This window comes from Psammomys obesus, unplaced genomic scaffold (genome assembly GCF_907164565.1).
Source record: "Psammomys obesus unplaced genomic scaffold, mPsaObe1.curated_primary_1811, whole genome shotgun sequence".
Lineage (NCBI taxonomy): Eukaryota > Metazoa > Chordata > Mammalia > Rodentia > Muridae > Psammomys > Psammomys obesus.
In genome coordinates, this window is record NW_026590809.1 from 8857220 (window position 1) to 8874467 (window position 17248).

The window sequence follows — 17248 nt, forward strand, 5'->3', positions numbered from 1 at the left end:
ATCAAATGCTTTCACACATAACATTGTAGGAAATGATATGCCTTATGAATATCCATAGCTGCAAGAGTGTTCAGGAAATCAAAGTCTGGGATCATCCATGTGTATCTTAGACCTTAAATGGCTCTTGATGTATTCACAGTATCTAGGAACATCATGTTCTATAAGGAATGGAGAATGGTATAGAAAGACATGCTATGAGGCAACTTTGTCAGGAATACTCACAGAAAGTCTTACAGAAGAAGTGGAACTCTGCTAACTTGAAAGATAAGAGACAGACACGTAATTCTCTATTTATTAATTTAATCTCTTTACAACCTGATCTCAACCCTCTCGCTCCTTTCCTCCCAGTCCCACCCTCACCCTCCTATTCCTCCTCCTTTTTCTCAGAGAAGGGAAGGCCTCAAGGGGTATCAACTCACCCAGGCATCTCAAATTACAGCGTGATGAAGTGCATCCTCTCCCACTGGGGCCTGACAAGGCAGCATAGCTAGGAGAAAGGGATCCAGAGGCAGGCAACAGAATCAGAGACAGCGGCTACTCCCATTGTTAGGGAACCCACATGTTGACCAAGCTGCACATCTGCTACATGTGTGTAGGGAGTTTAGGACCAGCCCATGCATGCTCTTTGGTTGGTGGATCAAGCTCTGTGAGCCCATATTAGTTGGCTCTGTAGGTCTTCTTGTGTTCTTGAGCCCTTCATCTCCCTCTGTCCTTCTTCCCACTCTTCCACAGAACTTCCCAAGCTCTGCCTACTGTTTGGGTGTGGGTCTCTGCATATGTTTCTACCTGTTTCTTCTGGAGGAAGCCTCTCAGAATAGTTTTGCTCGGTTCCTTTCTGAAATAGTGACAGGGGTTGCTTCTCTCCCACGGGGTAGATCTCAAGTTGGGTCAGTCATGGGTTTGCCATTACCCCTACTCTTCTTGTAAGCAAGACAAATTTTGGGTCTAAGCTTTTATGAGTGGTGTCCCCCTCTCTCCACTGGTATTCCCCACCTGGCTACAGGAGGTGGCCACTTTTGTCTTTTTAACCCCCGCTGCTAGACGTTTTGGCTAGGGTCACCCCATGGACTCCCAGGAGACACCCCTGTTCCAGAGATGACCTCCTGCCCCAGCAGATTTCTGTTCTTGAAAGAAAGATATTCTAAGAAGGGGCAATTTTTTTTGAAATGTCACAAAGTTGCTTAAGATGAAGAAATACCAGGGATGCTGATTTGTTGGAAAATAGGTAGGAATTGTAAGTGGGAGCCACTGGCAACAAGCTTAACTGGCTGGAAGGAGGATAGCTGTTGCTCTGTGAGCCACACAGAGGCCCGAGTCTCCCCTCAGACACCCATTTTCCAGGACTCCTTTTCTCTGTGACTTGGAGCTGATGTTCTTCACCTGGTGTCTGCATTCAGCCTCTGATTTCTCAGCACAATGAATGACTTTGATGAGCCCTCCTCGGTATAATTACCTCAGAGGACAAAGTCTTTCCACTGACTTGCTTTCGCACTGAGGTTTTGTGCCTTTGAACTTCTTATTTCCGTACCCTTGATGGTGATGGAGCTCCCATCTCCCCTTTCGTTAGCTTGACTTCTCTTTTCCCAATTGCTGTTCAAGTTTCCTGGACAGTAATCAGTTTCAAATAGTTCTTCCTGGCACGCGAGAGTCTGATGACAAATCTGCATATATCCTCAGCTTTAATAGATGTTTCAGATCCAATGGTATCAAATCCCTCAGCTCCTTGCTGACCACTTCAGCAGCCTACCTGACAACTACCTGTCTCCTCTGTGGTGGCTACTTAGGAGAAGGCTTACCTAGTGTATCTGGAAGTCCTCAGTTACTTGCCAGCTCAGGTCTGTCCTAGGACAGGAAAGTAAAATTTCACCTCAAGTCACCCCATCTTCTGTAAATATCATGTGCATTTCTAGGAAAAGGATCACTTCACAGTAGCATATAAAGGAGAATAAAGAACAGACATTCCTAGTTTTTCTATCTCCTTGAATTCAAGTCATGCCTTATCCTGATTTCTGACCAGATAGGGAAGAACAATTATGTAAATGTTTCTTGCCTGAATAGGTTATATGTTAGTTACTTTTCTCATTGGTGTTACAAAAAGTATCTGACTAGTTACTGAAAAAATAAGAGGCTTGTTTGTTTGTTTGTTTGTTTGTTTGTTTTGGCTCACACTTCAAGAGTCCACTATGGCAGAGAAGTCTTGGTAGAGGAGTGTAATGTGGTTGATCATACTGTATTTGCAGTCAGGAAGCAGAGCTAGGCAGAAGCTGATGCTCAGCTCCCTCTATCCATTTTCTTCAGTCCTGGACTCCTACCCGTGGGCAATGCTGCCCATCTTTGGACTGGGTCTTTCATTTCAGTTGATTCTCACTGGCATGTTCAGAAACTTGTCTTCCATGATTCTAGATCCTATCTTGTTGACAATACTAACCCTCACAGGGCATAATGAGAATGTCAGTGTCTTACAGAGTTATGGTGAGAACAAACTAGTTATGACAAATGAAATGTTTGAAGCACTGTTTGGTACAGAGGAGTATCAAATCATGCAAACTATTATAATCATCATCATCGATATTATTAACACTGTAGTGTTAATGTGCCTCAGAAGTGGGAATGAGTTATGGCAGGCTGTCATCACAGGCCTTGCAGATCCTGTTCACCAGCTTCACTCACCAGCTCTGTTCACCAGGCTTCACTCAAAAATCTATTTGTGGGCACATTCTTCAGTGTCAGTGCTGCTGCCTCCGAGCCAGCAGTGATGGGTGATTCTGTCTGTCAAGAGACCAGGAGATGACATTCCTCACCAGGCAGAAAGTCATGATTTAAAACATAACAACAGGAACCCTGATTGAGTCTCAGAGTCATGAATGCAGCTTAGTAGAGAAGCAGTGACCCAGGAAATGCAAGCTGCCCTACGCACCTCCGTCCCCTGCTGTGTGGCACTGGATGGCTTGGTGGGCCACTCTGAACACTTCTTGTTAAAGTGGCTCCACTGGGGGAGGGGTCATGCTTGTAAGTTACTCAATGCCTGTCTCTCTGAAGTATAACTCCTAGACAGATTATAAAACTGTATATGCAGTTTATACATCCAGTACTTCACACAGAATCCCAGCTATTTTGATACATGTTGAATGAACAAATGGTGTAATCATAAAAATATTTTTGAGCAAAACACACCTGTTTGGTTTTGTTTGTTTGCTTGGTTTTTTTTTTTTTGTTTTGTTTTGTTTTTTTATTTTTGTACTACTGACTAGCTTGGGACCTTGAGCCAGTCTGAGCCTCACTATCTGTGAAAGGCACTGGGCCAACCCTGTGAACTTCTTTGTCAGGCTGACTGATCCTCATCCTGAAATTAAGGAAACTGAAGTTTCAGTAAGGGAGTGGAGTTGATGGTAAGAGCTGGTGCAGTCCAATGCAGACTGCAGCTGAGCTGAGGGCCACAATACTGGTAGCTGTAGTGCTGTACTATTTCTGGTTATGGGTAGAAGTTAGGAAACACAGCTAAATCAGACACACTTCCTATTATCCAACAAGGGCCTGAAAAGGGGTCAAGGACAGACTCTGTAGAGTTGGGTGCAGCCAGAGTCAAGGGAAGCTACCAGTGTCCACCTGCGAAAGAGGACAAAAGGAGCCAGGCCATCTTGACCCATCTGCAGCTGCCAGCTCCAGCTGGCAGGCTCTGGGCCCTGCTGCACACTGTCTCCAGTCAGAGAGATCTCAGCCTGTGGAGGAAACCAGGAAGTGGATGAGCTGCAGTGTCTTACTCTGTACAGAACCATTGGTAGTTTACAAGCAGTCAGCATTCATTTGTCATTCTGGAGGCTTCCATGGTCTAGATGGGGGAGATTCAGTATTTAGTAAGGGCCCACTTCCTGGTTCATAGATAGCACTATCTGGATTTTTCTGCCATAGTGTAACAGTTGAAACTGCCCTTGAGTCCTCTTGGATAAAGGCTGTGATCCCTTCCACAACCTAAGCACCCCAAAAACCCTATCTCTTAATACCATCACTTGGAGGTTAGAGGAACTGTACATGACTCGGGAGGAACATGAGCCATATGGGCTATTAGATAATACTCTTTTACAACCTAAAGAGTGAGAACACTGAGGAGTGCAAAGGAGAAAGTTGGAACTACTTTTTCCTCTGCCATCAGAAAAGGGAACAAGGAAGTTGTAACAACCTAGCTTCTCCTGTTCTTTGTAGTTCAGAAGGAAGACAGAGCATTCTTACCTTCACTAACCAGGTGACCTCAGTCAGGTACCTTGGACAGGTTACCACTCTCTGTCTCTTGTTAAGAGTGGTTGAAGGAGTCCAGAGAGTCAGTTGTCTTATTTGTTTAATGCTCCTATAACAGTGTACCCAAGCCTAGGGGCTTTATTGGAGATCCATTTCTTACTATTCAAAAACCCTACTATTCAGAAGCCCAAGATTAAGGGGGCCTGCTCTGGCTAAGGTCTTTATGCTGCCTCAGTCCAAGGCAGAGGCAGAGGCAGAAAGGTAGGAGGAAAAATGGGGAAGAAGGAGGCAACTCTCATTTTATCAGATGCTCACTACTTCAAAAAGGCATGTGTTTTAATTCCCTCTTGGAAAACGTCTGTCTCAAGCTGTCAACACATAAACTTTGGGGAATGCTTTCAAATTACAACACCAGCAAATGCATAGCTGTTGGTAAACTCTCCAGAGACACTTCCCTGCCAGGGACACATTGTAACACTCAGCACAAATTCCTTCTCCCCCTTTCAGGTGTCCAACTAAGGCCCCTGGGGGTCCAGCTCTATCCTCACTCCATGCTGAGGTGTAGTCTTGCTCGGCATCTTCTGTAGACACTGGGAATGTGGCCAGTGATTGGAGCCACCATCATGAAGCAGACTGCTTGAAGCCAGCCCTTCCCTGGTCTGTTGTCCTTTAGCTGATTAACTTTTCCCACGCCCATTCTCCTGTCTCCTTCAGCCCCACTGTTGAAATCTGATGACACCTTCACCTATCAATCACTCTATCCTTAGAGGTCCTCTGTAGTTCTTCCTGCCTTTGCAGGGCTACACATACAGCTCAAAGACAGCAAAGCACAGTGCTTAGCCAAGTAGCCTCTGGGGTGGATTACAAAACAGCAAGTCCAATTTTTGAGACTATGGAAAAATAGAATCTTCTGGCGCTCCCCTTCCTTTCTGGTCAGGGTTAGCATTCACAGTGATGCCATATGGACTTATTTTATTCCCCTGAGGGGGAAGCAGCATTACCAGGCCACAGAAGAAGACAATACAGCCACTCCTGATGAGACCTATTTGACTAGGATCAGAAGAAATGAAAAGAAGACCTCCCCTATCAGTGTACTTGGGGAGGGGCTGGCATGCAGAGGGTGGAGGAAGGGAGGGATTGGGACGGGAAGAGGGAGGGAACCACGGGGGGATACAAAGTGAATAAAATGTAATTAATATAGAAAAAAATAAAAATTATTTCAAATTATTCATTATTAGTATTCATTACTTAGGAATTATATGTAAGGATAAGTAATAATAAATTATTAATTGTTAACTTATTAAACAATAAATAATCCAAGCTTTTAGAATAATTCTAGTGAATATTAAGTACTCTATATATTCATTTAGTTTTCTATTTTAAGATTTATTTATTTATTATTTATGCAGTGTTCTGTCTGCACACCAGAAGAAGGCACCAGATCTCACTATAGATGGTCGTAAGCCACCATGTGGTTGCTGGGAATTGAACTCAGGACCCTTGGAAGAACAGCCAGTGTTTTTAACCTCTAAACAATCTCTCCATCCCGATCACTTAGTTTTCTTAATTTTCCCCCTTTCATATTTTCTCTTTTAAACAAAGTCAGAAAATGTGTGCCCAAAGCCTCATTTCTCATCTGGAAATCACAAGAGCATCCCCAGCTTTGGTTTTGCTCTGCTCACCCTACCGGGCACATCTTTATACACAGTAATGGCCCTAAAACCAAGTCAGTCATTTGGCTTTCTCCTAGGAGTCTGTAATGGTGAGTGTCTGAGTTCCAAATGTATGTTTCCCAGGTCTAAGAGGTCAGCTCTGCTGTGTTTCTTTTATACCCCACCCCATGGCCTTTCATTTTATTTTTCACAACCTTCTCCACATTCCTCACTTTAGCCCTTCTGACCCAGGAACCATGTTCTTCTCCTCTGATCATGGACACAACCATCTTCTATTCTTCTTTTTCTTGTTCTTCTTGTTCTTGTTCTTCTTCTTCTTCAATGATAATAGTTTGTTTTATTCATTTTTTTATTATTTAATTAATTAATTTAATCACTTCATAACTTGATTGTAGCTCTCTCCCTCTTCTTCTCCCAGTCCTACCTCATAACCCCTCCCCCACCTCCTCTCCCTTCTCCTCAGAGAAGTGGAGGCCCCCCATAGGTACCAACATACTCTAGCAAATCAAGTTGCAGCAAGACCAAGCACCGTGCTGCTTCTGTTGAGTATTTCAGAGCTCTCTCTGTCCCATGCTCTTCCCTCCACTGTGCCTTCTAACTATATATTGGTGGACCATTGATGTGCTGTGGGCAGCTCCCAGTCAACAGACTGCAGAATCTAAGGGAGCCAACGTTTTTGTGAGAGCTTACGCAATGCCAGATATGCACATGTTAACATGTTTACTTCCCATAGGAGTTCTATGAGACTGTCACTCATTCCTGGCCAAAGACAAATAACACACTAATTATTTAAACAGGGAATTTAATCTTTAGAAATGGTAACCAGGCATAAAGTATAGACTTGGTTCTGAAATAAGACATAAGTCAGCAATTGCAGGGAATAGTTAACAATGTACTGCTTGAAGAGCAGAGAGAAAAGGTGGAGAGAGTTCAAACTCATACTCCTAAGGTCACCAGTGTCAGAGGCAGCTGCTCTGGACAGAGAAGCAGGGACCGTGGAGCTTATTGTGAGTTTTGAGAAAACTCTGACATGCATTTCTGAAAGGAAAATAGTACCACTAGTATTGGGAGAAGTAGGCCAAGTGATATTCTCAGTAGCATGGAACGGCAGAGAGGAGCTATGTCTGCCCTTCCTCAAGTCCCAAGTGTTTTTCTCCTGACCTATCACCAAGTAGGTTTCTGGTGTGCAGGGTCCCAGCCTCTGCATTACAGAGCTGGAGGATCCCAGAGATGAAAGTCGAATAACAGCACATGCAGGAGCTGTGAGTGCTCCCATAACCCAAAGAATAAGGGAATTTTCCCACAAGTAAATGACAGCTTAGAACAGACGCACTGGTTTCCCATGACTGGCAAAAATGTAAAATGAATGAGGGAGTGAATGAACTGCAGACCCACAGATCAAAACTGGCCCAGTCCCAGGCCATGGAACCCTTTGTTGTAATGGCCCATGCCATCCGTCCTTCTCCTTGCCTCCCTCCAGGTCATCCACTGGAACTCCCCCAAGAAGCTCCGTGTGAAGAACAAACACGTAGAATTCTTCCGCAACCTCTACCTGACCTTCTTGGAGTATGATGGAAACCTCCTACGGCGGGAGCTGTTTGGCTGCCCCAGTGAGACCGATGTCAACAGTGAAAATGTGAGTGTTCCACAGATGGTGGGAAAGATGGGCCACACTTTCATTTGTTTGTATTGGGTTCTACACTCAGCTCAGGGCTGGACCCAGAGGAATAAGACTCCTCACCAGCCATGGAATCCCTGGGCCAATGGGGTAATGGTCAGATCATATGGTGACTTTCTGTGGCTCATTGTGGAGATGGGAGGAGACATCAGCTCAGCTAAGTGGATCAGAGGGATTTTCCAGGCAGAACAAAACATCAGATATCTATGTCTGCCTCATGGCCAGGATACTCCCAAGCTTGTAGGTATCCATAAAGGACCCATGATGCATCTTGGTTCATGTTCAGGGTGACACAGAAGGAGAATCCCACAAGGATTGCCTCCTTCCCAGTTGGTTTGGTCAAGGAAAGCATTGAGTGAATAGTTACATGCATACCTGAAGCTATTGGGTGTTTTTATTGTTATTGGGTTTTGTTCTATTTTGTATATACTGTAGTTCATTTTTGTTCATTGAGCTCTTCTTTAACTATTGAAAAAGTTAAAGTAGAGAAACTAAGCAAATTGCCCAGGGTTACACAGCAAACAAAGAGGCCATCTGTGACTACTGAACTCTATTACCTGTGTTGACACAAAAAATAGGAAAGGAGCAAAGTAGCCATACGCAGTAGGGACATAGAATCAAGCTGAACCAAGTTTGACTCTATTACCTTTGTTGACACACAAAACACACACACACACACACACACACATGTCTAATCTTATAGGAAATAAAAGATAGTTTGTTCTGGAGCTATTTTTAGTGTCCACAACCCAGAACTCAGATTTAGGCCATCCCAAATTCAGTCTTCCAGTGTGGAAACACTTTAATTAAATTTTATACATTTACAGAAAAAAGAAAATCATAAATCAAGGCAAGTTCAAAAAACATTGGTGGGTACATCAGAGAGCCAGGTATAGCAAGATGGGAGAAGCTTTCCTGTAAGCTGAATATGTTTTCTGAGCATTTTGGTTGGTGGAAGCTAGTGGTCTGCTAAGTTAAGAGATTCTAAAAGGTTTTTATCTATCAGTCACAAAATGTTTGTTTACAGAGGTAGGCAAGAAATGGCTGTCATGAGAGCTAGAACTAGCCCAAGATAAGGTAATTAGCCTCAGGGGCATGTAATATTTCAGTCTCTCTGCAGTCCTGAAACTCTAATCATTCAATCAATCTCTACAAATAAGCTTCTTTCCTGGGGGTTTTGTTCAGATCTTCTCAGTACTTCTCTCTTAGCTGGGGTTTCTGTTGCTGTGAAGAGTTACTATGACCACAGCAACTCTTACGAAGGAAAACATGTAACTGGTGCTGGCTTACAGTATCAGAGGTTTAGTCCATTATCATCATGGCAGGAGGCATGGCAGTGTGCAGGCAAGACATGGTGCTAGAGAAGGAGAGTTCTCCATCTTGATCCACAGACAGCAGAAAGAGACTGTCAGCCACACTGAGGATGGCTTGAGTATATATGAGACCTCAGAGTCTGCCTGCACAGTGACACACTTCCTCCAACAAGGCCACATCTGCTCCAACAAGGCTATACCTGTGGGACAAGCATTCAGATAAATGAATGGGGCCATTCCTATTCAGACCACTACATTCACCTATGTGTTCTCAAACAAGATGCCCTGTATCTCTGTGTCTCTATTTCCTCAACTACAAAATGGGCAAGAAATTGTATGCTCCAGAGGTCAGCATCTGCTGTGTATTAGATGCTAAGAAAATATGTGCTGCTTGTTCTCACCTTCCTGGGTCCTCAGTGTCAGACACAAAAGAAACCGGTTCATTCATTCAGTACAGAAACACGTACAGAAGGTGCCCTCACTCTGAGCACTAAGTAGAGACAGATCAAAGGGGAACTGGAAAGACAGAAAGATGGTTGAGTGGGCTGGCTGTGCTTGCGGAGGATACCATTCATTTTCCAGCACTCAAATGGCAGCTCACCACCACCTATAACAGCAGCTTCAGGAGATCTGATGACCCGTTAGGGCTTTTATACCACTGTAGGCATGTAGTACATGCATATGTACAAGCAAACACTCATATACTTAAAATGAAAAGAAATGAATGTTAAGACAGTAAAAGGGAAGAAGGAAAGGACAATGGTCTCTCCCTTAGGATATGTATATCCTAGCAGGAGAGACAAAGCTAATGAGATGAAACTGCCTAAGGTGTCGCAAAAAATGATCGGCTAATAAGCAGTGCTACATAGTAACGGCTAGAGAAAACCAGGCAGACTCTTTCTTTCTGGAGAGTGGCAAGCTCGAGATGAGAAGGTAAATTTCTGAATGACAGGAAAGCCAGCTGTAGTCAAGCAAGGGAGATACTGATGTACCTGATGCAAAGGCACAAAGGCAGGACTCGTTTGGAGAAGAGTGTGGGTGGGAGAAAGAGGAGAACACAAGAGGTTTATGACCGGATGGAAGGATACATGAGCTGGCAAAGGGCCCTTAGTAAAGTAAGTCAAAAGTATCTGAAGCTAGATTTCCCTCTGGGACCAGCAAGGTTTTCATAGCTGTCTTAGAAGTCCTGAGAGTTTTTAGACTCCCCGTGAAAGGTCAGGAGCCTTCCTGGCCTTTGTTGCAATGACTCTGATCACAGTGCCACCACTACCTTCTGAGTCTCAGTGAAGTTGTGATTTGCTCCAGCTCTGCTCCCTGTCCCCCTAGACTCCCTTCATTGTCTGCAGTTCATGGCTGGTAACAAGGAAGGAAAGCCAGAAGGCACTTGAAACTCCCAGGCTCTGAGAAGCACTGTTTTCATTCACTCTGTTTTCCTCAGCTTTTCTCTTTGCTCAAATCAGAGTTTGATGGTCAAGTGCCTGTCTGGGGTTTTCTCCAAATGCCCAGTGAAAACTCTCTTTTCTGTCATCTCCTGTCTGTGGTTATCTACCCATCAGTCATCTGCAGCCCTGGGTTCTCAGTTTGTTCCTCAAAGGCATAAGTTCCTCAAAGGCTGTCTGCCTCCCTTCTTCTTTCCCTGTGTGTATCCAAAGGGTAAAACAGTTATTTTCTGCCTTCCTCAGTATGGGGGACTATGCTTGATTGCTCATTGTGTATATGTAAATTCAAACCATAGACCAAGAGCTAGACAATGAGCCATATGTAAACTGCCATTTAACAACTCCTGGTGAGGCAGAAAGGAAGGGCTTTCCAGGTCTGAGAGCAGCCTGCTGTAAACAGCCAGCGCCCTGCGCCAGGCCCACCTCTCCTTTCTATCCCAGGCTCGCCACTGGCCTGTATACATACGGTTTCCTGCCACCTAGAACACCTTCTCTCTGCCTGGCATGTTTAAATGTTCTCATTTAAATGGCCACCCAGAGTAACCCCTTATGTCATACTCTGTGACCTTTCTCATTTTCTTACCATCAGAGCATACATTATTATCTGAAAGTACCTAGACTGTTTGAGTTGGGGGGGGGGCATTTTCCCCTAAACATAAGGCTTCTTGGTTGGAGACTTGAAACCATTTTCCCTTGGAATCCCTTCTCCTAGAACAGAACCTAGCACACGCTAAATGTTCACGGAACGAATGTAGTAAACAGTTACAGAAAGAATAAAGTACCGGTGAAAGGAGGGCAGGCAAGTGAAGAGGAAGAAGCAGAGGCAGAAAACAGAGCACGAGGGAGTCACGGGGTGGCAAGTGTAGTGCATGGTGGCAGTAAGTTCTGAGGGTGCGTGGAAAAAAGGCGTGTCACACGAGTGAGAGAGAGAGAGCTGCACCAGAAGAGTACCGTGCATGCATGCTAGGAGGATACTCAGTGACGTCACCCCCAGTCTGTTTGTTTTGCTAAGCTTGATTTTCATTTTATTTTAAGCTATAAAGTTTTACTAAGTTTCCCAAACTGACTTTGTGCTCAGTCTGTAGTAAACACTAGACCTGAACGTGTGTGTGATCCTTCTGCTCCCTGAGTGCTAGACTCGCAGGTCTGCAGGACCAAACTTGGCCGGGAGCTCGGATGTGAAGGCTGGGTAAGCAGAAGTGCGGAGTCTGCAGTGTGGACCATGTGGCACCAGTTATAAGGGATGCCATGTTCATGCCTGCTTAGCTGTTCTTCAGTGGGGGTAGGGAGTGGTGGTGATGATGAGGCTCTGAGCCCTTTAGAGATGAGCAACCTTTATTTAATAGACACATGCCCTCAGCAAAGTCCCATTAATGCTCTTAGCCCTGGGTTTACCACCTGATCAATGGAAACAGAGATATCTTTTTGAATGTTTCTTGGCTAATTCACATGACAACGTGCAAAGATGTCTTAGTTTACAGAAACACTGCCTGCACTGGGATGTGACTTTAGTCTGAAGGTAACTGTTATTCCCTGACTAGACAGCAGGTTTAATTAACATGTCTTTCTACTGGGGAAAGGCTGAGAGAGAAACCTGTGGGTTCCCTTATAAATCTGTCTATAAAGCATACAAGTTGAATTACCTTTGCTCTGGGTCAGGCCGTCCTCCTGAGTAAGAGATTCACAGCAGGAAAAATGTGTCATTTGGTTGTTTTTGATGCTGAAACAACAACAAAAAAAAATTAATAAAAAATGTGTCATTGGGTTGTTTCTGATGCTGAAACAAAAATTAACAAATTAGTCAGAGGTATCTTAGTTAGGGTTACTATTGCTGTGATGAAACCTCATGACCAAAAGCAACTTAGGGAGTCTAAGGGTTTATTTAGCTTATACTTCCATATCATTGTTCACTGAAAGCAGGTAGGGTAGGACTCAAGCAGGACAGGAACCTAGAGGCAGAGAATGCTGCTACTTGCTGGCTTGTTCCTAATGGCTTCCTCATCCTGCTTTCTTACAGAATGCAGAACCACAGCACAGAGATGGCAGCACCCACAAATGGGAAGGTCCTTCCCAATCAATAAGAAAATGCCCTACAGGCTTACCTACAACCCAATCTTACAGAGGCACTTTCTCAATTGAAGTTCCCTCTTCTTAGTGACTTTACCTATGTCAAGTTGAGGTAAAACTAGCCAGCACAAGCATTTGCCTCAGTAGCAAGGAACTGGGCTATAAGGAACACAGCCTCCAGCTAGGGGGTTGCCTAAATGACAAAAACAGGTTTAGAAAAAAAACAGACTCCAGCAGGAATATGGAATGACCACAGCTGGTGTGACAAAGCCACTCCTGACCAATAGTTTGTCTGAGCATCTGCCTCTGCAGTTCAATATAGTGATTCATAATATGCGTGGTTCCTTATCTGGAGCAGGGATGTAGGTGAACATTATTTACCTTAGCATCTCTCTCCCTTCTCCATTACCACCTATCCCTCAGGCGTATACACGGAACAAACCATGGTGCTCCATGGAACACAGCCGGTGAGTCAGAGTTGTTCTCTGCCTACTTCCCGATTCAAAATCCCATCTCTTGAATCTTGCTGAAATCCTTCAAAGCCAGGGAGCTCACCACCTCCAGGGAAGATTGTCCACTTTGGGTCATCGCTAGGTGAGGAACTCTACTTCCTTTTAACTTGAAAGCAGACCCTTTACAAGGAGCCTGTCAGTCTGAGTCCTGTCCTCCATAGTAGTGGAAACCAAGGACAGTCTAACCTTGCATTGAGCATAGCATGCCTCCCTATTGGTTGTCAGTCCAGAACATGTACCTCTCCCTAAGTACCATACTGCATAATAAGTCTCTCTTATCTAAAAGGCTTTGCTCCACCCAGGGGATTTTGCTGATTTAAAAAGAAAGAAAGAAAGAAAGAAAGAAAGAAAGAAAGAAAGAAAGAAAAAACTCCCTCTTTTAAAATGCGTGTAATAGCAGGTGTTACCAATTTCAATGGGACACAACAAAGTGCATGCTCTTACTTTAGTAATTACAACACACTGCAGTCAGCTTATAATTTTTAGTAACTCCATGGAGACTGAAGAGAAAGATGACATATATCCAGGCAGAAAATGGCCTGGAACGACTGGCTGCTAGTTCTGCACATTCTTCTCTGACAGCGGTCATTTTCCATTTATGAGCCTCAGGAACAGATCTTTCTAGATTCACTTCCCTGGCAGCCAAAACAACAACTCTTTATTTCAGAGAGACCCATGGTAAAAGAGTTATCTGCTGTTAACAACTAGTTATGAAACCTATTAGACAGCTGCAAAACAAAACAACAATAACAAAGACAGGACACCCATGCATTTAGACTTTACATGCAATTGTAGACAGCAGTCAGCATGTGCAGAAGACAGCTTTCTTATCCCATGGCCACAGCAGATATCAGTAATTGATAACTGCACTTTCTCCTCTTGGTCCCAGGCTGCACACTCTTCCCACACCAGCACTCTGGGCCATAAGTTTCTGTCTCCTGGCAGTGGCGTAAGTCTACAAGCCTGCTGGGCATCCCAGGATTGAACCTCTGGCATTTCAGCGGCTCTTTGCGCTCCCTTGGGAGCTCTATCCACTCTCTGCTAGCCTCTGGGAGCTGAGATTTCCTGCAGGAAATGACAGAAGGAAATACAGCTGTAATCTCTATGAGAGGGAAGCCTTGTGAGTCATGTGTCATAGAAACCAAGCACTCAGAAGTTACACAACTCACAAATGATAAGACCAGCATTGCGACCAAGTCTACCTAACTCTAACGCCCTAAAGCAGGATGCTGCTCCCCGCCCCCCGTGGAGGTGGAGACAGCTGCAGATTTAGACATGGTGTGATGATGATAAAAAGTCCCCACTTGTTTCCCTTAGTCTTTCCTACTCTTCGAACCCAGCAAATCATTTGCTACTGGTTCCATTTTTATAGGAGGAAATGCAGACTTAAAGAGTTAAAAATCACAGAACATTGGGGTGGCAGAATGAGAACTGTTATCAAGCTCTCATTCTGTATCAGTCAGTGTCCCTTCAACCATTAAAAATATCCACCAATCACTACTGCTCCCTGCATGACCTATTTCCCATGGTCCCTTTCTTATTTTTCTTCATAGCATTTGGACCAATTGATGTATTCATGATACCTGTGTGGGTGCACATGCAGATGTGCATGCACGCACGTGTGAGCACCGGGGATCACTTTGGTGGGTCCTCCATTATTGCTATCAACTTATCTTTTAAGATAGACTTTCACTGAGACTGGTATTCACCAACCGGCTAGTCAATGAGCTCCAGGGATCCACCTGTCTCTACCTTCTAGTACTAGAGTTACAGATCGTGTAATCATACCTGGATTATTTTTTTTTTTATGTAAGCAGTGAGGATTTGAATCAAGTCCTTGGGCTCATATTGTATAGGAAAAGAATAATTGTACGTCACGTGAAGGAGCCACAAACCAAAAATTAAAATAAAATAAAATAAAAATGTGGTGGCTGGGGCCCCTCCCATCTGATTAGTGGGTGCTCAACCTCACAGTCTGACTCAGTTGCCTCATTTGTGTGAGGGAGTCAAATATCAAGAATATCTAGAGGTTGGGCACACAAGATGGAGGAGGTTTATGGAATAGCAAGCCTTGCTGGTGAGCTTTCGTTAATAGAACAAAATTTGTCATAGTAACAAGCACATTACTCACTAAGTCCTCTCTCCAGGCCCGATTCATGAAGCCAGTTTTGTATTTTCCCTACCAGAATCTCTGCATATATGAAAAGACTGCCTGCCACCTGGTTCTTAATCACTCTTGCTGACTACAGAACTGTAACAAGCTGTTTGCCTAAAACATGTACTTGCCAGAATGATTCTTGGGTGTGGGATCAGGAAATATAGCCTGGGCTACATCTATGACTTTGGGTGCAACTCTAGCTTTCTGTGAGCTTCTGTTTCCCCACATGTAAAATGGCCATTAGGTTAATCCACGCAGGCCGTGTTTAGAGGACTGAGAATTAAGGTGCTAGTGTGCCAGCTCCTGTAGGCAGTTATGGTTGTGTGTGTTGGGAAACACTTATCTAAGACACCATTTCTTCTGACCCCCTGAGATCTCGCATCACATCATCTCTGAAATGAAAAAGGCCTACAAGTTCAGGTCCCTCCTGCTATGATGGTAATAGCCTGGCCGTCTGCAAAGCTCTGTTCCTTGATACTAAGCCCCCTAGGAGGAAAAGACCGCATCAACATGGCTCACTGAGAAGTGAAAAAATAAGACACATATAAACAGATTCTATAAACACTTTATGACATCATTCTGTACAGCACTGCCAAAGAGCAGATGGCTTGTGTGGAAACATCTGTACACCAGAGAAACCCCAGAGGAAAACCAGAATGTGCTTCTGTATTCATGAGCCAACATCATGCCAACAACTTTTCAATCACACAGTTACGACAAAGTAGAGCATGGACAGTGCCTGGAGCTCTAAGATGGACGAAGCAAGGCTCCTCACCATTGACCCTCTGTGGACATGTTAATCTCCAAACCCTTAAAAATCATAGTGTGGCTAGATAGATCAGAGAAGGGGATGAAAAGAGGAGCATAGGATTAGAAGATTCTGTGGGCAGGTATCTAGGTACAGGCTTGTCCTTTGTAGCTAGTTCCTTAGTTCTAGGTCAGCCCCAGCTTGTCCAGGTCTACTGCCCCTGACGCCCTGGCATTTGTGGTCATGTCTGTATAATCATCAGGTAGTATTCTGTCTTCTTTTAAGTGTTCCTCATGAGAAATCTGTGGGGTTTAAGGTGATGTGTTTAATTTTTTAAAACTCTCTATAAAATGGAATCAGATATATCAGCTTGATAGAATCAAAAGGACAAATAAGTTAGGCAATATTGTCAACCTAACAAAACCAAGATTCATGTGTGAGATGGGGCTTGCAGCCTGCCGGTGGGGGCTTATCTTGCTTTGAGATAAAAGGACTCGACCACTGTGAGTGGTAACCATTACCTACATAGGGGATCCAGATCAGGAAATCAAGGTGAACATTCCCATGAATTTACTGCTCTCTTTTGACTCTGTACACAATGTGACCATGTGCTTAAGCTCCTGGTGCTTTAACTTCCTCATTATGATATAACTTGGTAGGATGAGCTAAAATAAACACTTTCTCCCTTAAGTGGCCTTTTACCAGAGGATTTTATAATAGCTACACTAAAGAAACTAAGATACACAAGTTGGTAGCTTAGAATAATGTGGCACTAGTACCTGTTCCCCAAAATCAAGTTGTACTCAAAATCAAGTTCCTACTCTACCTCCTAGGTGCTTGCTTAGTACCTAGGAGGCCCTGAGTTCCAATCCCAGAACCACAACTAAAATAGAAGTTGCTGAATTGCTTCTAGTCCTCTCCTTCTAGTCTACAAGATCCACTGAAATGCAAAAACAAAGGCCTCAAGTTCATTTCTAGCCTAGAGATTGACATGAATTAAGAGCCTTTTAATTCTGTATGACATAGGTGATAATACTGGAATCTGGGAAAGAGGAGGCTATGCCTTTTACTTTTCTGTCTCTTCCAAGTCTAGTCAGGGCCCACAGAGTGAGCTCTTCTGAACTTCACTGAGCATACTTGAATGTGGCCTCTTCCGCTCATGAAGAAATGAAAGAGGCTTCTGATTTGGTCTCCTGAGTTAAAATGTTCTGCATACCTAGAACTTGTTGATTAATACACACAGCAGGTATCACTGGGTGTGTGGTTCAATAAAACTCAGCTGCTTTGTGGAAACCACAAGGAATAAGAGCCTTGAATGAGATTTCAGGAGGTGAGTGTGGTGCCCCAGGCTCTCTGAGAAAGTCTTTGGGGCAACATTTCGTGTGTGTGTGTGTGTGTGTGTGTGTGTGTGTGTGTGTGTGTGTGTG

General features: G+C 44.0%; 1 protein-coding gene across 2 annotated transcripts in view; it reads left to right on the forward strand.

Annotated features, from left to right (window-relative positions):
- Positions 1 to 17248, forward strand: part of Large1 (LARGE xylosyl- and glucuronyltransferase 1) — a 512199-nt gene that overhangs the window by 458412 nt on the left and 36539 nt on the right. For both annotated transcript variants that reach the window (XM_055609116.1, XM_055609114.1), the window contains one exon: positions 7387 to 7542. In XM_055609116.1, the coding sequence (XP_055465091.1) occupies positions 7387 to 7542 (156 nt within the window). The remainder of the gene's footprint in view (positions 1 to 7386; positions 7543 to 17248) is intronic.